Below are 21,337 nucleotides of genomic sequence, written 5' to 3'. Positions count from 1 at the left end.
AATCTTCTCTTTTTTCTCAGTCTAGTTAAGGGTTTTTGTTGACTTTGTTTATGTTTTCCAAAGGCCAACTCAGTTTTATTGATTCTTTTCCATGTTTTTTCTATTCCCTATTTGATTTATTTCTGTTCTGATTTTTATGTTTTCTTCCTTCTGCTAACTTTGGGTTTACTTTGTTCTTCTTTTTCTATTTCCTTGAGGCATAACATTTGGCTGTTTAGTGGGGATCTTTCTTATTTTTTAATGTAGTCGTTTATTGCTATAAACTTCCCTCTTAGAACTGCTTTTGCTGCATCCCACAGGTTTTTGGTATGTTATGTTTTCATTGTCATTTGTCTCAAGGTATTTTTTAATTTCCCTTTTGACTTCTTTGCTGGGAACCACCCATCCACTGGTGGTTCAGAAGCATGTGGTTTAATTTCCACATATTTGTGAATTTTCCCAAATCCCTCCTATTATTGATTTCTAGTTTCATATCATTGTGGTCAAAAACAATACTTGATATGATTTCAGTCTTCTTAAGTTTGTTAAGACTTGTTTTGTGGCCTACCATGTGGTCTATCCTGGAGAATGCTCCATGTACACAAGAGAAGAACGTGAATTCTGCTACTGTTCGATGGGAAGTTCTGTATATGTCTGTTAGGTCCATTTTTTTCCCTAAAGTACAATTCAATTCCAGTATTTTCTTATTAGTTTTCTGTCTGGTGGATCTGTCCATTGGTGAAAGAGGGGCATTAAAGCCCCCTACTATTATTGCATTGCAATCTATTCTCCCTTCATATCCACTAACATTTGCTTTATTTATTTAAGTGCTCCAATGTTGGGTGCATATCTATAATTGTTATGTCCTCTTGGTGAATTAAGCCCTTTATAATTAGATAATGACCTTCTTTATCTTTTGTGATAGTTTTTGACTTGAAGTCTATTTTATCTGATATAAGTACGGCCACTCCTGCTCTTTTTTGGTTACCATTTGCATGGAATATCTTCTTTCATCCCTTCACTTTCAGCCTATGTGTGTGCCTAAGGCTAATGTGGGTCTTTTATAGACAGCATATAGTAGAATCTTAATTTTTTAATCCATTCAGCTACTCTATGTCTCTTGATAGGATAATTTAATCCATTTACATTCAAAGTAATTATTGATGAGTTAAGGATTTAATTGAAATTTTGTTAGTTGTTTTATGATCATTTTATATCCTTTATTCTTTTCTTCCTCTCTTGTTTATCTTTGTGATTTGGTGATTTACTATAGTGCTAGTTTTGATTCCTTTCTCCTTATCATCAGTGTATCTCAATAGCTTTTTGCTTTGCGGTTACCATGAGGCATACACAAAATATCTTATAGTTCTAATAGACTATTTCACACTGATAACAACTTAACTTCAGTTGCATATAAAAATTCTAGACTCTTACCCTCTCCCCCACAATTTATATTGTTGATGTCACAATTTACATCTTTTTGTATTAAGTAATTCTTAACAAGTTATTGTAGCTGTCATTATTTTTGACTGTTTTGACTTTTAACCTTCATACTAAAGATATATGTCATTTTCAGAGCATCATAACAGTGTTGGAATATTCTGGATTTGAATATTTACATACACACACCCCCTTACCGGTGAATTTTATACTTGCACATGCTGTTGTGTTAGTAGTTAACATCCTTTCATTTCCGCTTGAAGAACTCCCTTAAGCATGTCTTATAAGGCAGATCTAGTGGAGATGAATTCCCTCAACTTTTTCTTGCCTGGGAAAGACCTTATTTCTCCTTAATTTCTAAGAACAGCTTCATTGGGTATAGTATTCTTGTCCATCAGGTTTTTTTTCTTCAGCACTTTGAATATTTCATCCCATTCTCCCCAGGCTTGCAAGATTTCTGCTGAGAAATCTACTGACTGCTTAATTGGGATTTCCCTTGTATGTGACTTGATGCTTTTCTCCTGTGCTTTTAAAATTCTCTCTTTGCCTTTTGACTGTCTAATTATAATGTGCCTCAGAGAGGATCACTTTGGGTTGAACTTGTTTGGGGACTTTAGCTTCATGGATCTGGATGTCCATATCTCTTCCAAGAATTGGGAAGTTTTCAGCAATTATTTCATTAAATAAGCTCTCTGTTCCTATCTTTGTCTTTTACCCTTCTGCATCTCCCATAGTGTGAATGTCTGTTCACTTCACTCTTTTTCATTTTTTATTTCAAATTTTTTATTTTTTTCCTCTGACTGAGTTATTTCAAAAGACCTATCTTCAAGTTCAGAGATTCTTCTGCTTGATCTAGTTTACTATTGCACCTTCTATTGTACTCTTTATTTCATTCACTGAATTCCTCAACTGTAAAATTTCCGTTTTGTTCTTTTTTATGATATATATCTCTGTTGAAGTTCTCATTCATATCATGAATTATTTATCTAATTTGTTAAATTATCTTTCTGTATTCTCTTATATCTCACTGAATGTCCTTAAGATCATTTTTTAAAAATTCTTTTTCAGGAAATTCATAAATTTCCTTTTTGGGGGGGTCAGTTACCAGAGAGAATTCTCATGTTCCTTTGGTAGTGTCATGTTTCCTTGCTTTTTCATGTTTCTCGTGTCCTTGTGTTGATGTCTACACATCTAGTGAAACAACCACCTCTTCCAAACTTTTCAGAAAGGGAAAGATTTTCACTTGCAGATAGATGTGTCTTACTGTGCTGCTTGGGAAGGGTGTGGTGTCTCTGATTCCTAGGAGATGCAGTGGTATAGCCTCTGTGCAGCTTATTCAGCTATGGTCAACATCAGTGATGACAGTGGGTGCCTCAGTGGCCTAGCCTGTAGGAGTCTTTGGTAGTGGCAGCAGTAGCATAGGTTGTTAGGGTCAAGGTGGCAAAGGCTTTTGGTGTTCTCCTTTTCTCATTTTCCACAAAATGGGAGCCTTAGCTCAAGGGATCCCTCTTAATGTAGGCTCTGACACAGCCCACAAGCAGCTGCAACAGTGCTGACTTCCAGAGTACAGGTGCTCACAGCAGCCATGAAGCAGTAGTCCTAGGCTGAGTCTCACAAATCTATTGTGGCACCTGGGTTTTAGAGTACAGGTTCACTCTCGAAGGCTGGGTTGGATGCAGATTTCCCACATACCAGAGTCTGTGGCACCCCCAGAAGCTTGGGCATGGGAGGCTGGGTCATAGTTGTGACTCTGGCCCTGGGAGACAGGATGCAGCACTGGCCCAGCTCCAGGGAAGAAGGGGTGTTCTGAAGATTTGGGCCTGGGTAGCAGGGTACAGCTACAATGTGGGAATCAAAGCCAATAGTGCACAGTGACAACTCAGGCCCTGGGGGATAAGGCACCACATAGTGGTGCCTCTGGCCCCTGGGATGGTGGGACACGGCAGTATCCTAGACTCTGTAAGGCCAAGTGCAGCAGCAGCAAGGACCCCAGAATGATGAAGCACAGCTGTCACTTGAGTCCTGGAGGGAAGGGAGCAGCACTTCAATGACTCCACTCCCCAGGGAGTGGGTATCTCAGATTATAAGGGGCTGGTCCAATTCCAGGGAAGCAGGAATTGGATTCAACTCTACCAATGTTCTGTTTTCCCTAGGACATGGGGTACAATGTCGGATCAGCCCTAGGATGTGTGGCTGCTTGGCTACGCCAAGGCTCTATTTCCCTAGGAGTTGATGCACCACTTCAGCTCAAGCACCATGGGGCATGACTTCTCTGGACAGCAAAAGCACTGCCTCCCCAGGAGGGGAAGGGGCAGGGCACAGCAGCGATTGTATGGGGTAGATGGAGCAGCTCTCCAGCAGTTTGGCCCCACAGGGTGGGGTGTAGCAGCAGCTCAGCTCCAGGATGTTGGGCTACCAGGAGCGGGCGGTTCAGTAGCGACAGCCCCAGGGCTATGACGGGGTACTATGGCTATTCGCCACCAGAGCAGGGCACACTCCAGCAAGGGGTTCTGCTTCCAAGCTGTGTGGGCCACAAGGGCTGGGGCACAGTGCCAGTTCCTTCTTCAGGGGGAATGCAGCCATGTAGACTCCAGACAGTTCCCTCTACTGAGCTTAGTGCCTGTGAGGTCTGCAGAAGTCCCTAGTGGTGTGGACTGCAGGTGTCCCCAGTGGTGATGGGGGCTGCTGGGGTCTTCTTGCTTACCTTTTCCCCCATAGGGAGAAGTCCCTCCTGGTTCTGAACTGATCCCGACTGGGGAATGGGCAGAGGCAAGGTGTCTCCTTCCATTCTCTATGTGGCCATCCTGGCTGTTTGTTCTCTACAAGGTTTCTGCTACTCCTTTGATGTGCTCTGGCACTCTCCTTTAGTTATTTGCATCAAAATGTGGTTGTTTATTCATTGTTTTGGTGTCTTTGGGGAGCTTCTAGTCACCCATCTTGCTGACATCACTCTCCCATTGTCCTTTCTAATCCTTTCCTAGAAAGGCTTCCTTTTCCCAGTGGATGGTGTTAGAAGTTCTAAAGTGAATGCTGAGGCTCCTCAGCCACCCCCTCTCTCCTTCCCTGGGTCTCCTTCAACACAGGGCCCCATTGCAACAGGCAAGGAGGTCGAGTAAGCTGCTCTAGGAAGCAGCAGAAGTCATCCTATCTCAGAGATTTCCCATAAACGGTCTTTGTATCCCTTCCACTCCAAACCCTCCATACTAACTGTGAAATCAGCTCTTGCAGCTTGGTGATTACTAGGAGGGGATGTGCAGGACACTATATTGTACCCCCTCCAAGTTCCTTTCCACTTTCATACTTGTTATCCCTCTGAATGTCACTAAGCTTTTTTTCCCCTATTACTTACAAAACAACAAAGAAAAAAATATTGTAAAAAACTTTGTAATGGAAAAAGCTTCTGCAGGATACACAATTCAAAACCACAATTTTTTTTTTCACTGTGTACCCGCTCTGTGCAATTGGCACTTATTTGAGACAGCTTTCAAAGAAAATATGTTTGCGGTTCAGAGATAAGCAGGTTTTTAGTAAACTGTCAAAAGGACTTTTTTTATTCTCCTTCACTGCCAGTGGAAAAACCCAAAAAGAAAGAGTAAGTGAGAAGGGGAAGGCATCGTGTCTGAGTTATGCTAGGAGATATGTAGACCTAGTTTTCTGGGAACGCGTCAATGACTAGGTAGTCTAGGCTAGGGTCTCCTGCTCCCCCACCCCAAAAGTTGAGTTTTGCCACCAAGATAATAAGGGTGAAACACAATCACATTTGGTAATTAAAACATAGAGTTTTTTTTAAAAAACTCCGTTTTCATTATAACTATCAATCTTTTAATAAAAGCTTATCTTAATGCGCAGAATAAAATAAAAAATGGGGAGATGCCATTTAACAAAGCCTCTGTCATCGATTATGACCAAAAATTGTCCCAATGGCAATATCAGGAAATAAAGAACTAAACCAAGGGAGGCCCAATTTTGAACCCACAGGTCACCACCAAGGGGGACAAGCCAGAGGGCTGAACTGATACCAATGTCCACAAGAAAGTTATCTGGCCAGTGAAGACCAGGCGGATCTGGTTTCTGTAGAGGACTCTGCATTTGGCTTTGTTCACACATGCTTCACACCCTTCTGAGGCTGCTTTTTGCCTCTTGCCCCAGTATAGTGTTTGTTAAGAATTAACAACCTACTGCCATATTTAAGGACCTTATAGAGGGAACCACAGATATCAAGGGCTTAAGACTATGGGGAACAAGTTAAACCTCTAGAGAGACTGTGGCAGGAATTTAAATGGAAAATAAAATCTTGCTAAGAAAGGAGGCATAACTTTCTTTTTGTAACTTTTGATGATTCTACAAATCAAAAACAAATTCTTCACATTTAAAGCACTCGAATGTTGCAATGATGCAAAGTCTCCAGTCTAAAGTGAGATAAGGGGCAGATCTATCATCTCTTTTCTGTTTGGGGGACAAGGAACCTAAAACCCATGTAACTTGAAACTACACAGTTTAGAAAATTTTGCAAAAAAAAAAATATATATATATATGTGTATGTGTGTGTATGTGTATATGTATATATACACATACACACACACACACACACATTTTTTTTTTGTAGGAAAACAGACTTCCAGCTCCCTTTGCTCTTCCTGATCTAATAGGCCAGTGTCCTCCTCAGCGTTATTTATAGTGAGCAGATGGTAGTCTGAAATTTTTTTTGATAAAAACAATGCTCTGGCAGGGGTTGCTGAGAGGTCAGCGGAACCCAGATTAACAATTGATCAGCTCTAATGGACCATTTTAGCAATAAACTCAGAGCCAGTACACAGACCTGCTACCTCAGTAATGCAACGCAGCTGACACCCGAGCTTAACAGACTTGCATTTAATAGCACTGAAGCTTCAGCAGCTTCAAAACCTTCATCTAAGCCGAGATGAATTCTTCAATGCACATCCATTTTATCAAAGGCTTCTCTTTTACAGGTTTCCACCAAAGCACACGTGGTCTACTCTGACTCAGAAAAGAAGAGTTCACTAAGGTTTGAGGTCTGGATAGTGAATATTGTAATAATGGCAGATTATTTCAATATCTACTCTTGTGTTCAGACCACAATGGTACCCTCTGATATCTTTCTCGTACACATACAGAACACATGACTAGAGAGGAGAAACTGGACTCCCTTTCCTTGTTCCCAAGAGGACAAAAACTCATTGTTTCAGTGGTCCACACTCCACATGGTCCACATTCCAATCTTTTTTCTGGTTCAGTGTCCAATTCAGGACCACACCTTGCATTTAGTTGTCATGTGTCCTTAATCTCTTTTAATTTGGAACAAATCCTCAACATCTCTTTCTCTTTCCTGATTTTGACATTTTTGAAGAAGAGTCCAGCCAGTTACTTTGTAGAATGTTTCTCAAGAGAGATGCCAATGCTGCATTCACATTTATAGCACCACCTTTGACAAGGGGAATCACTTGTGCAACACCAGAATTTTATTATAAAGTTTCAATAACAGGAAATCAGAACACTCTTGGAAGATAATTCCGGTAACTCTTGGAAGATAGCTCTGATGCACAAAAAAGAGCATCTCTACGTTAACTGAACTAAACTTTTCCTCAGCTCAAGGATAAATTATCCCCTAAAGTCATCCTCTGCCATGCCCCAACCCACTTATCCTTAGTAAAGAACTGAGGAAAACTGACTATGTGAGCCATAAATACCATATTTTACAAAATAGTCTTGACTTCCAAAAATGTTTCCCACTCTCTTGCAAACTCATTCCCTCCTGTTTGACCACGGAATCCAAATGTTTGGACGAGAAAAACCACAGAATAAGGACATTTTTTAACATAATCACCTTACAGGGATGAAAATCCTGCAATCCCACATTAATACAGTATGATTATCTAGTGCATGGTCCACATTCCAACCTTTTTTTCTGGTTCAGTATCTAATTCGGGACCACATCTTGCATTTAGTTGTCATGTGTCTTTAATCTCTTTTAATTTGGAACAAATTCTCAACATCTCTTTCTCTTTCCTGATTTTGACATTTTTGAAGAAGAGTCCAGCCAGTTACTTTGTAGAATGTTCCTCAATCTAGATTTGTCTGATGTTCTATCATGATTAGATTCAGGTTATACATTTTGAGCAAGAATTCTACATAAGCAGCATTGTATTTTTCCAGGCCATCTCATCCGGAGGCACTTGATGTCACTTTGTCTCATTATTGGTGACATTAACTTTGATTACCTGTTATAGGTGGTATCTGCCAGGTTTCTCCAAGCTGCTGTTTTCCTTTTTGTAATTAATAAGTAATTTGTGGGCAGATACTTTGAGACTGTTAATGCCTTGTTCTTCATCAAACTTTTACCTACTAGTTTGGGCATCCATTAAAGATTCCTGCCTGAATCAATTATTACCATAATTATCGAGCTCCAAAATTTCTTCTATATCTATTAATTGGCATTCTAGTATAAGAGCTTTCCTTCCTCATTTAGTTATATATTTATCTATCTGTTCATTTATTATCAGAGTGGACTCATGGATTCTTATTCTATTCATTGTTATAATCTAATTTAAGTTGAGTTTCTGTCATTTACAACCAGAATATTCCTGGAAAGGCGTCAGGAACTCCTGAGAAAAGTGAGACAGTTTCCCTTGGCAATGCACTCAAGAGGTCCTTACAATATTTACACTTATGAAGGTGCTTCCTGATGCTTCCATTAAATTCCTTCTGGCCCACTCTAGGAAGCCCAAACCCTTTTAAGACAAGGCTCAGTGAAGACAAATGTGGCCAGTAAATGGCCCCTGTGTTCATGGAGTTGTCGTGTAGGTATGGCCATAGGAAGGTGAGGTTCTTCTTGCTATACTCAAGGTTCTTCTTGCTAGCCTCTGTCCCTTCTCTTGCAGCTCTGCTCAAAGAGCTGGACCAGCTTCCACTCCTTTCCCAATGTAACCAACTGTTTCCAGCACTTCTCCACTTCCCCCTAGAACCTCTTATGCTTGGCTATGCTCCTCGCTCTGTTTGTTTCGTATGTGGGGTATCATGCCTGAAAACAACCCCAACATGGTGAGCTTGATATTTACTATTTGCCCCTCCAGATCCATTCTTCAACCTTCGCCACCCAGCTCAATGACTCAGGAGGCTGAACTACATCAACTACACCTATAGTTGGATCAACCAGTGGTGGGTACCAGCAGGAAGTAAGAAAGCAAGAGAGTGTTACTGGGATACTGTCCCCCCAGATTCCATCCTTGCCAGCTCACCATGGGTGGCTACACTCTTCTGTCACACACCCTCTCCATGTATTTATTTTTTTCTAGACTCTGGAAACTACTCTTTCCCTTGCTTCTTCAGATCAGAAGAAGTGGGGTATACCACCATTGCTTGTTGGTTTCTCTTAACCCCGGCCACACATTTGTAAACATTTCCTTTATTAAACTTTCCTCAATTAGCCCATTTGAATGTGCATTCTTTTACCAACAAGGGAAAAAAATCAGATGGGAGTAATGATAAGAGTGCATCCATGGGAGAGAGACACAGCCAAAGGCTGTCTTTGTACTGCCGTCTTTTCTGTGCTTAAAGATCCATGTCTGCCTTTATCTTTTCCATATAGATGAAAACACAGGAAAGTAAACACTATTTCTTTAATTGTGACCACATGCCACTAAAAGAGGCATATTCTAGCAAAGTACAGTGAGGAGAAGCCACAGAACTCAAAATGACAATTTAAATAAATTTTTTAAAATTTCAAGAGGGACCCAAAGGAACCTCCAAGTATTACTCAACTCACTTATTGCCTTTTACTGTGTTTTCTATACACATCGACACCAAAATCCTTCTCGACCAGACACAGGTATGCCATGATCAGATACAAGATCTACTGCAAGAAATTTAATAAACAGATGTTTCAATCCCAAATCTGTGAATGATATGATTTTTAAATATAATTGACAATCGATTCTTAGATCCATCATGACATTGCTTTCAGTCATTTGCATTTGAAAATGCAGCCAGCAAAGTGGGATTTGAGTATATTGTGCCATCTTATCAATTTACCATTGAGAGCTCCGGGGATTATTGACAGTTGGCTGACTTAACTCCCCCCAAACTGCAGAAAAGTCCATTAATATCTGGTCACACACATGTGTTTGGCATCACCCATTATAGCTGTCATTGGTGGACAGTGGTTGAGGATCACTACCCTGACCTGTCAAGAAATAGGAACATTTATTCCAACTCTACCATCTCTCAAAAGCCTCTCTCTCCCAATCACTGACGATTGGCATTCCCTATATACCTGGTATTTCTCCTTTGGAGCAAACACACAAAACAATTTAACTCAAACTATCATCAGTTACCTGAAGGTCTGCATCAAATTCATGTTTCAGGTGTGCCTCTTCTGCAGCCTCCACAAGACGCTGAAAAGACAGAAGACAACATTAAGGATCAAAATTGTGGCCTGGACCCCATTTCTACAAGGTGAAAAGACTGGAGTTTCTCCATTGACCAACAATGACAGATTATATCATGATATATGCATCGTGACCTGCTGCGTGAAACTGAACATAATCACGTCAGTGTTAAAATCTAGTTTCTGCCTTCATCATTCTATCCTATTTCTTCCCATAAACATTTATTATTATGTATCTATAAATGCACAAATGCATCTATCTTCATAACAATTAAGACACTGGCCCTTGAGGCCCACTGCACATCCAAAACCTGCCTAGAATGGGGCATTCCTTAAGTATACAGGGCCCTTAGTCAAGATTTGTTGAATTGGATTTAGTCCAACTCTAAGTGGGTAACTTTCTTCCCCAGTGATTTGGAAAAGAGTATTTAATTTCCTCAATCATTCAAGGTCAATCATTTGTGCACCCAATTCTAATATGTAATTATCAGGTGATAGTTATTTGCATTTTACGGTCCGTCAATACCATTTTGACAATCTGTATCCCAATAAAGCAATCATTGAAATTAAATCAATATGCAGGACCCACAAGAACACAATTCTTGTTGTTTTTCTTAGCCAACTAAGAAGAATTCAACGAATTCATATTCTTATGAAAACAATTTTATGACATCTTCATTTAGAAATTAGTCAACTATCAAAATCATTTTTACTTTAATTTAAATTTGCTAAAATATTTCCCACCATAAAAATATAGGCCAGAGGATATTGCAGAAAACCTTCATTTGGTGAAATAATAGGTCACTGAAATTACATCAAACTAAAAGCAAAACCTTTAGATCCAAGAAAACTTCCAACAATTTCTATTTTTGCCTTGGTTACTCTTGTAGGCTATGCTGTCTTCAACTTGTTTTTTCTTGACATAACACAGGCCTGAGTTTAATAGGCTATGTTTAAAAAAATTATGACATTAGCGTTCATCTCCAAATGGTCACAAATTGACAGACAAATGTCTCATGAATAATTATTAAATTGGATGTGGAAATGAAGAGACTGAACCATATTTGGATAACCTTGAGCAGCAGTATGGAGCACTAAAGCCCACTTTCTCCATAAGACTTACAAAGAAAGAGACAGGTCAGCCGGAGACAGTGCTGCCCACAGACAGGAATCCGGGAGGGATGGAAACCTGGTTTTCCACACTCCCTTCAGTGGGGCAGGAGGTCAGGAAGGGCTTCTCTTTCTCTGGACAATTGAAGAACAGACTCCCAGAGAATGTTAGAGACTGAAGCCAGAAGACCTGGTCCTAATTCTAGATGCTAACTCACTGCAGCTGTGAGATCTTGGGTACATCCCTTCCCCTCCCTGGGCCTCAGTTTCCTCACCCCAAACACACGAAGAGGTGACTCTGGAGCGGTGGTTCTCAAAGTGCACTGCCCCATCAGAAGCATCAGTTTCACTGGGAACTTGTGGAAATGCAAATTCCCAGGCCCATCCCAGTCCTATGAAATCAGAAGCTGGGGGTGGGGAGCTGTTTCAACATGCCCTCCAGGTGACTCCAATGCCACTAACATGTGAGAGCCAATGGTTAAAAATGGCACTCATCCCATTTCCTACCCCAACCCTGATGCCTGATTAATACACTCCACCAACCCGCCAAGGTTTCTCAACCTTATTTATCTTTTTAAAATCTGTGTACATATGTACTTCACATTAAGGCATCAAATTCCTTACACAAGACAGACATAATATGGAGGGGATGAGAAACAGAAAAGGAGAAAAATAAGAAGAGACCCTATCTTCAGAGATTGGGTAGGTTGGTCCAAGCTTTCATTGGGTCATGGTATTCTCAGAACCATCCTAGTCAATAAAGCTTGCCAGCTCTCGGGATCACATGGTACCATTTGCAAATGTACTGATGTGGATCCTGACAGTTAAGTGACAGGCAGTGATATAAAAAAATCTATGTGTTTCTGAGAGCTTATTCTCTTAATCTTTGTAATAGATTTAGAATTTCTATGCACGTATTGTGAAGTCAGTTACATACTGAGTTTTATAGAACGTGTATAAATATGTCTGAATACTTACATTGCCAAAATAAGTCACGTATTTTGAGCATGTATTAAATATTTACCTAAACATAAAAAAGTTGTTTTTTAATGGTGTCTAAGTGTTGCGAATCCAGGGAAAAAATATCGATAAAATGTTCAAATGATCAAAAGAACAAAATAAAACTTCACAATGACTGAGATAGATAATATTAATAAAAGCAAAGGAAAAAAAAACAGTTTAGGATGGACAAATAAGAACACAAGATGGAAATAATAGGCAAGTTGAAATTATGAAAAAGGATAACATGAAATGTGTTTCATATAAAACATCTTATTTACATGTGTGTATGTATGTATATATATACCATACAATCATACAGACCATATAACATATTCCTATATAATGTAACATAAAATGTATTTCAACCACAATCACTGCCATATGAGATATAGGGTGCAAGAAGTCAACACCCTAGAAGCAATTTGATAATCTTGTGTTACCTCCTAAGACCAGCCAGGGTACTGCATTCGTGCTGAGCGAAGTGAGTACACGAAGAGTTAGACCCTGCCGGCCAGTTTTTATGTTCATTTTCAAGTTAAATTTGCTGCATGCCTTTTTTAAAATATGGAACTCTTCACGAATTTGCATGTCATCCTCACTAATCTTCCCTATATTGTTCCAATTTCACTATATGTGCTGCTGAAGCAAGCACTTGCATGCCTTTGTTTTAACTTATTTATTTCGCATATTTCTTGTTTCCATGAGGATAGTTTCCCATCACTCTCACTACAAAGCTTTAGGAAATATGACTCAAGAGAAGATGGTCACCCAGCAACCAACACATGCCAGTTATCTCAGGTGAAGCAGGTAAGTTCTCCGGAACTGGGCTCTTTGAAAGGACACACTGTTCCCGCAGTCACTCCCTGGGTCATCCCACCCTTCCCTCTGATGCCAAAGGGATACAGGCCTACATTTTCTGGGGGAGTTCAGGGGACACTCCCCCAACCCCCAGAACAGGCTCAGCAGTTGTGTACAATGGTTGTGACAAACAGTACATCAAGAACTATGTACCTTGTGGGAAGAAAAAAGGATAGTTGACCTTTTCTTCAAAAGTACTCTCATAAAGGTAAACAATTTAAAAGAAATGTTATTTAAGAACAAAACTGGCCGGGCACGGTGGCTCATGCCTGTAATCCCAGCACTCTGGGAGGCCGAGGCGGGCGGATCGTTTGAGCTCAGGAGTTCAAGACCAGCCTGAGCAAGAGCGAGACCCCGTCTCTACTAAAAATAGAAAGAAATTAATCGGACAACTAAAACTATATAGAAAAAATTAGCCAGGCGTGGTGGCGCATGCCTGTAGTTCCAGCTACTTGGGAGGCTGAGGCAGGAGGATCGCTTGAGCCCAGGAGTTTGAGGTTGCTGTGAGCTAGGCTGACGCCACCTCACTGTAGCCAGGGCAACAGAGTGAGACTCTGTTTCAAAAAAAAAAAAAAAAAAAGAACAAAACCATCTGCCGTAAATTCACCTAAGACAGAGTCCTGGGGACAAAAGTTCCTACTGTTAATAAAAATTAAACTAAATTGAATCATCATTTAACAAAGTCAAGAACATTTAACTTCAAATTCCAATGCTCGTCAGTAGAAAAGAACAGCCTATAATATCTTTTCCTTAAGCAAATATTATCATCTAAGTCAAATGAAGTATGTTTAAAAAATAAGTTTGCAGGTAAGAAAAATCCATTAAGTTTGCTAATATTTTAGTTATTATATAAAGAACCGCCACAGAGCCTGGGGAAACTGTTACTGTATTATATCTATTAGAAAGGCAGTGTACTTTTAACAATAAATTCATTTTCTCTTATGTGAATTCTGTTTTTGAATACACAGATGGGATTATAGAATTGTGAACATGGTTTTTAATTAAAACTGAACACTGGAAATAAAAATGGCTTTGAAGGGCTGGGTGTGGTGGCTCACGCCTGTAATCCCAGCACTCTGGGAAGCCGAGGTGGGAGGATTGCTTGAGCTCAGGAGTTTGAGACCAGCCTGAGCAAGAGTGAGACCCTGTCTCTACTAAAAATAGAAAAATTAGCCAGCGTGGTGGTACATGCTTAGAGTCCTGGCGACTCGGGAGGCTGAGGCAGGAGGCTCCCTTGAGTCCAGAAATTTAAGGCTGCAGTGAGCTATGATGAGGCCACTGCACTCTAGCCAGGTTGAAAGATGAAGACTCTGTCTCAAAAAGGAAAAAAAAAAAAAAAAAAAGGCTTTGAAGACTCTAGTCTTCAGAACTGAGCTTTGAGGTAAGGAAAAACAGCAGTTTTGTCCACAGATCTTTTTTCGCCTTCTTTAATACCAAAGCATTTCCTTACTCAATAAAAATGCTAACAAACAATAACAATATACTGGAATCTACATGCTGGCCTTCAAACAAAGCACCTATAAGCTAAAAGGTTGTAATTCATCAGTTGATGCACATTCTATTGACTTTTTATATTTCTATATAACTCTTCCCTTTTCGTGAAATAAATACAAACAAAAGCTATCTTTATAAATAGGAAATGCTAGAAGCCATGGACCATGGCTAGTATTTACAGCTGTGTTGAAGGCAAAGCTGCCAAGGGGAACAGCAGAGACATTAAAGCATTTCATTTAAAATCACATCTTATTTCTTGTTACAATGACCCCAAGTGTATCCGTACAGCACTACAGAATGCACTGTCCCGTTTCCTCCCCACACTTAAATCAAGACTAAGGTTAAAGACACGGTAGAGGTCAAACTCTCCATCAAGGTCCAGAGGGGGAAAATCAGACACCAAGTCAAAGTAAAAATTGGATCAGAAGAAGAAAATGATTTTTTGTTCTACTTTTTTTTTTTTTTTTTTTTTTTGGTTCCTGGCATTTTGGCTTAACAAGGGGAGAAAAGATAGAAAGAAATGTGTGACGAGAGGTGGGAAAGGTAATGGAAAATGTGATTCCACAACCAAAGTGACTTGCTGCTGGACTACTACTGATGCTATCAGAATGAACGATCCGTACAAATGAAAAAATGTTTTTAATAAAAATCCCTAAAAACGGAGGGGAGAGGGATCATTATGGATGAAAATCCTTAAAGCAAAACAGAAATATATAAACCATATGGAATAGCAAAGTAAAAAGTTATTTTTATTTCTCATGTTAAAGCTAAAAAGTTTTGGCTTGTAAATGCTGTTATAATGGGACGTTGGAATTTGACAAAGATTTCAAAGCACTTAATATATTTAGTGATTTTCATTTAATGTTTTGCAACAACACATTTAATACTCATACCAGGGTTTTTATTGACATTTTTTTCTGGAATGTATACATAATTCTTTCTCAAATAAGGTTTAAGTTCAACTGGGGGAGGGGACTCTAAAAATAATCTATGATCATTAGCATGAACTTGGGCTGCATTGATGAGCTGGTTATTGAATTGTCATTAATGCCAGAGTTAAAGATCTCATGACTCTTCCTTCAAACCAACAAGAGCTCAAAGTGTAGAGAAGCAACCAAGTAGAGTAATCAAGAGGAGTGGGAATCACCGGCACAACCATACCAGTGCGCAGGGTTCACCTTGTTCTTATCTCTTGTCCATCACTGTATACCTGGGGCTAATGCTGTCCTAGCAACGTGTTCCATGGCAGGTCTTCAACTTGAATTTGACATGCTTACAGTCTACAGAAGTGAGAACAGAGGAGACCTAAGTCCTCTCCAAGTCACAGATTTCACACTTAATCCCAGAAATGAAATGCAAAGTCTCCACCCTCATTAAAAGCACTTAGTACATCAAAAGATGTCTCCAGAATGGAAGCAAAATGAGACTGATTTGTTCCCAGGACTAATTGAAAACACTCCTCTCTTGTACCAAAGGTCAGAAACCATCCATCCAAGAACGATTACATCGGAGAAAGTAAGATGTTCAAATTTACATTTTCATCCCTTCTGGTGATGAAATTCCTTCCCTTCTGTTCTCAGGATAGGATTTTTATCACTCTGTAACAGTGCAGATTAGTCTTCGCTGCGTTTGTAGCTAGAATAATTAGATGACTGTTTCCCAAAGTGTCAGACTCGGTACCACCAGCGATCCATGAAACAACATGAGGTGGTTTGCAGAAGGCTGGGGGCACACGCAAGGAAAACAGCTATTTCGGTATGAAGGGATAAGTGGCAAAGCATGCTGCCAGCAGGCCAAGCAAGCTTCCCAGGAGAAGTGACATTTAAGCTGAGCTCTGAAGGAGAACAGGAAGTATCCAGGAGAAAGAAAGGTGCTAAAAGAATGTTCCAGCCAATGGGAATATTTTGCACCAAGTTTTGGAGGTAAAAAAAAAAAAAAGTTCTGTAAACAACAATTAAAAGAAATGTTCTAGAAACAGCTAGCACCCAGAGACCTACACAGAGGCCACGGCAGTCATTGTGGTAATCAGGCAATCGACCAGGACAGAAGGAATAACCTGGGGAGATGGACACAATTAGACAAGAAGAAAGCCAGGACATCCTCCCCTCCCACCCTGCGATGCTGCCACTGCAGTTAGACTTGTATCTGAGAGCTTAATAACATGCAGTAATCCTTATTGATACAAATGTTTTTAGTTTTCCATTCCAATACAAAAAGCACATATAAATCACCTACTATCAAGATGATCATTTCTTTAGAGAAAAACAGCTTTTAAGGAGCCTTCATTATTTCTTTGTTCCTGTGGAAGAAATAAGCTTTGTTGCACACGAATGAACGTTTTGTATAAAATGACCTTCTGCCTGAAAGCTGCAGAAATTGCTTCTCCTTTAAAAATGGCAAACATTTCAAAGTGGATTATAAAAGCTAATCTATAAAGTTTCTAGAGAAAGCAGGTAACAGAACAATAGAGCAAACACATCTTTCTTCCCTTCCTTCGCTCCTCCCCTTTCCCATCTCCTTTGGATTGTCTAAGGCCACACCTGCCTTTTACAAGACAAAATAAGCCTGGCGTTTACATCAGAAGACACGATCACAATCAATAACAAATTATCTTTGTTTCCACAGGAGATACCTGTTATCAGTGTGAGGCTGATTAAATTAATGCCCGTTATCAATGTGTGCGGCCAATTTCCAAACCGCAGCCATCTCGTTCTACAGTTAAGGTCGCATTTGCCAAAGTGCAGCCGTTGCGAAGCCCCCGGAAGAAGGAAACAGCCATACTGTGCTCCAAGGGCCAGGGCAGCTCAGGGGGAGGCAGGAAGAAGAGACAACCATATATTTTAGTCCGAGTAACTTTTCCAAATGACCTAGCATTTTAAAGAATGGTCTCTGCTTAGGTAGCCTTCCTAAAAAGGTTTCAGAGTTGATTGTCAAAATCAAGGCTATTTAACCACAAAACTTGAAAAGTCCCCTGACGACCCTTCAGTTCCAAGGGAACTGAGTTATTTCTTTTGTGGGCAATGTAACTATCTTCAACTGCCTGAGGGGATGGTCCAGGATGAACAGGGGCTATGACATGTCATTTGAAGCATGGACATTTGTTTTCCTCAATGAAAGGAACTCTCCCGTCGCTGAGGGCTCTGCCAGTGGTGGATAGATTTCTGTTCCAGTCTTTAATTATAAACTTAGAAGGTGTTGACTGGAACCCACAATAGCAGAGTACTGAAGATATTTGCCCAACTAGCCAAGGAAGACAGGAACATCTGCCTTAGAGAAGATACGGCCAAAATAACAAGTTCCGGTGCTGGTGAGAATGTCTGTCCCACAGAGAGTTTCCATTTCTGGTTGTAGCACCATGCTTCTATCACTTCTGCTCGATTTAGTTTAACAAGTTATTTGTTGAGAACCTATTAGGTAACCAGAATGTCACCAAGAACTGAGTGGGACCCCAAGACATAGATAACTTAGTCCTAGACCTCAAGAAGCTTTTAGTACATTTTTTTTTACAGTAGAGTCAGAATAGGTCTCGAAAACCAAGGACAAGGATTTGAATCCACGTCTTCCTACTCACTAGCTGTTGGACTCTGGGCAAATCTTAACTTCTCTGAGTCTTGCTTTTCTTAACTGATGAATGAAAATAATATCATCTTCTGTCTGTACTTTAGTGTGTAAATTTGATGAGAATGTGTACACAAAACATTTCCTAAAGGATTCCACGCAAGTGTAAAATATTATCAAGATAGGGCAGGGGAACAGACAAGATTCTTCAGCATAAAACAGCTTGACTGAAACAAGGAAACTTCACAGAGTCTGTGCCTCCCACAGTTGGCTCTCATATGGGGAGAGCTTGGAACAACTCCCCAAGTTCACAGTTACATGGAGGTTATGTGAAAGTTAATTTTGCTGCCAAGGAAAGGACTCCAAACCTCGTGTTCGAAAACACAGGGCTGTGCACCTGCTCCTGAAGGACTGGTTTTCAGAATCCACCACTCTCTTTCTCAGCTTCGGCAGTAAAATCTGTGCTCAGTGAGGCTGAAAATGGAATGAAGCAAAGGCCTTTATGGAAAGGTTTGACTGATGTCCTCAGAACGGCACAAACACCGAAATTAAGCTGTTTGCCAAAGCAAGCTCCTTTGACAGATGGCACCTGGGAGACACGGGACGGGATAGTGAGTGTGGCAGGCAGCTCCTGGCCCGCAGGCCCCAACTACGGCCAGGGAAGGAAAATTTCCTTTCTCTTTGAAAATGGAGTAATGCAAAACAATTTCCATGTCCATTCAGACTTTACCTTCTCAAGATGGATTTTTATATAAATTTGATGCACGGAAAAGCTGTTCCAATTCCCTTGTTGTTCTTTCCTTCCACCCACCCATCCAAACGTTTACAGGCAACTTCGGTTTGGAAGGGAACATACCGAGTCGGTCCAGACAGCAGGCTCTGTGGTCAGGGAACCTGAATTTGAATCCTGACTCCAGCAACCTCATGACAATATTCTGAGCCCAAGTTCTTCGCACATAGTAAACGTCCATTAATGGTATCTCTTAGTATTGCTGCTGCTGCTAACAGTGATGATGCGGATGATCAATTATGTGAGAATTACACTAGGAGCTCAGGCTATGAAGATGATGGCACATTCACAGTTCAGTTGGGAGAAGAAACAAATAACTAGATAATGTGACGTGGGCTAGAATAGGGGCGCCACACAAGCTGATGACAGCGAACAATGACTGAGTTTCACACTTCTCTCCTATGTGCCAAGCTGCTCTTAGTGCTTCAGTCAGTGAATCCAGTGAATCCTCACAGCCACGCTGTAAAGGAAAGCACAGATACCATCCAACTTTACACGCAGGGAAACCAAAAGGCAGAGAGGTTACAGCGTTGCAAAAACCCTGCCAGGGCATGGAGCACCAGTGTGGGGAACGCTCATAAATACTGTGACGATACTCCTGAGTTAAAGGATGAGTGGAAGTCAGCCAGGTGCCCAAGAGAAGTGATGGGGAAGGAGCAGCAAAGGCTCCAAGGTAGGAGCCTGGTGTGTCTGCAGAGGTGCAGGTTCGGAATGGGGAGGGGGAGGTTGAAGGGTGCCGGAGGAAGGTGCAACAAGGCAGGCAGGTGGGGCTCAGGTGAGCAGGGGTGATGAGCTAGGCTGAGGAGTGCCGTGCCCTGTGCCCAGCAGTAGATCTCCTTGAGCATAGGAGCCACATGATCAGATCTGAGCTTTAATTAATGTTTAAAATTAATCTCATAACCAAGCTGAGAAAAATTAGAAGGGGATAAATGTGAAACAAAGAGGCCAAAGCAGAGAGACCACTTGCTTTAATGCCATTTATTCCACCTATCAGCAATTCCTGTGGGCTCTCCCTCCAAATTACAGCCCATGTTTTGCCGCTTTTGTCATCATCTCCCTTGTTATATCCCGTGTCAAAGCCACAGTCACCTCTGTCCTGGACACTCTCAGCCTCCTAACAGGCCTCCACTTGGTGCCCATGTGGACTCATGCTCCACACGGTTGCTTCAAGGAGCCTTTTCAGAATAATTCTGATGTCATCGCTCCCGTCTGAAACCCTGCAATGACTTCCCAGCCATGACTGCCAGCACCCTTAGCTCCTCAGACTCCCAGCCATCTTTCTGGATCCAGACCACGACAAGCTTGTCTCTGTCATCCTGCTATTCATCTCAGTCGAGGACATTCTTATCCCAGATCCTTGTATGTTTGCCTCGCTCACTGGTCATTCCGTAGCTCAAATGAATCCTCCTCAAAAGTGCTATCCCCACTCTACCCCCTAATTCAGGCTCAAAACAGCACTGAGCATATATATGATCAATGCTCGAAATACGTTTGTTGGGCAAATTAAATAATATCTATCACCCTTCTGTCTTCCAGGTACTGTGTTTGTCTGGGAATATAAAGTTTATAAGACACAGCTCTTGCCTTTGAGGACATCACAGTCTAGGAGGGAAAAGAAAAACAGGCAACCACAACACAGTGTGGTAAATGTTCTCCTGGGGGAAGCCAGGGATACTCCAGAAGGCCACTGAGGGACCAGCCAGACCAGGCTTGAGGGACACGAGGATGCTTCTCATCCGTGTTGAGACCTGAAAGACAAGAGCCAGCCCGCAAAACAGGGAAAGATGTTCCAGAATGAGGAAGCTGCATGGCACAGTCAGGCAATTACAAGAAGTTCAGTGTCTGAAGGTGTTTGGCATGGAAGGGGCTCGTGGTGGGAGGGGTCGTAGTGAGAAAGGAGGCTGGGGAGTTTTAAGCAGCAAAATATTATTGGTTATTGACGTTATCTAGATTTTGTGAAATGATCAAATGGTGATCCAAGTCAATGAAGATAAAAATTGAAGAGAAGGAATTTGAAAGCTATTTAGGAAGGAGACTCTGTGGGACTTGGAGGCCAGCGGGCCACAGGGAATAAGGGCAAAGGCGGAGTAGTGGTAACTAGCTTGGTGCTCTTAGCCACGGCCCGTACTGCCTCCCAGGACATAGCCAGGGACGGCCAGAGCAGGACTTGGAGCTCAGGAGGAACGTTTGAGGAAAGAAGGGCTAGCGAGTATTACAAAATTTCACAGGGAGACCAAGTAATACATGGATAGGATTTTTTTTTTAAAGCAAGCCATTAGATTTGGTGATTAGGGGTGTGTGCTGGCGAGTGCTGGCTGATTCTCAGCACCATCTAAGCCGTCCCTTCTACTGCAGGGGCTGGAAGCCTGCAAACTGCATGTGCTCGACTCCCTCGTCAGCAGGGCTCCAGCTTAGGTTCGTGAGAGATCTGTAAGCTAGAAGAGGAGAAGCCAGTATTCTCCAGTTGAAGTTATGGGCCTGTATGCGGGCTTCTGCAGATGACTGGCAGATATCTTTTGCCAGTCATCCAGATGTCCTCCTGAGAATTACCCACCTGTGCCATGGACAGCTGACTGCTGGTGGTGCTCCCTATGCCTGGGCACTTCCTGAATCCGTGAACTCAGACAGCAGCTGCCCTGACCCTCACTCCCTCAGCTAGTTCTTCCAACTATCAAGCGAGCCTTTATTCCCTATATTAAATC

General features: G+C 41.3%; 1 protein-coding gene across 1 annotated transcript in view; it reads right to left on the bottom strand.

Annotated features, from left to right (window-relative positions):
* The window catches only part of CACNA2D3 (calcium channel, voltage-dependent, alpha 2/delta subunit 3), an 869,108-nt gene that overhangs the window by 616,985 nt on the left and 230,786 nt on the right, over positions 1-21,337 (bottom strand). Inside the window, exon 4 of the mRNA XM_012643362.1 lies at positions 9,771-9,830. Within this exon, the coding sequence (XP_012498816.1) occupies positions 9,771-9,830 (60 nt within the window). The remainder of the gene's footprint in view (positions 1-9,770; positions 9,831-21,337) is intronic.

The sequence above is a fragment of the Propithecus coquereli genome, unplaced genomic scaffold (genome assembly GCF_000956105.1).
Source record: "Propithecus coquereli isolate 6110/MARCELLA unplaced genomic scaffold, Pcoq_1.0 Scaffold1, whole genome shotgun sequence".
Taxonomy (NCBI): Eukaryota; Metazoa; Chordata; class Mammalia; order Primates; family Indriidae; genus Propithecus; species Propithecus coquereli.
Note: the sequence above shows the minus strand (reverse complement) of the source record. Positions and strands in the feature narration are given on the sequence as shown.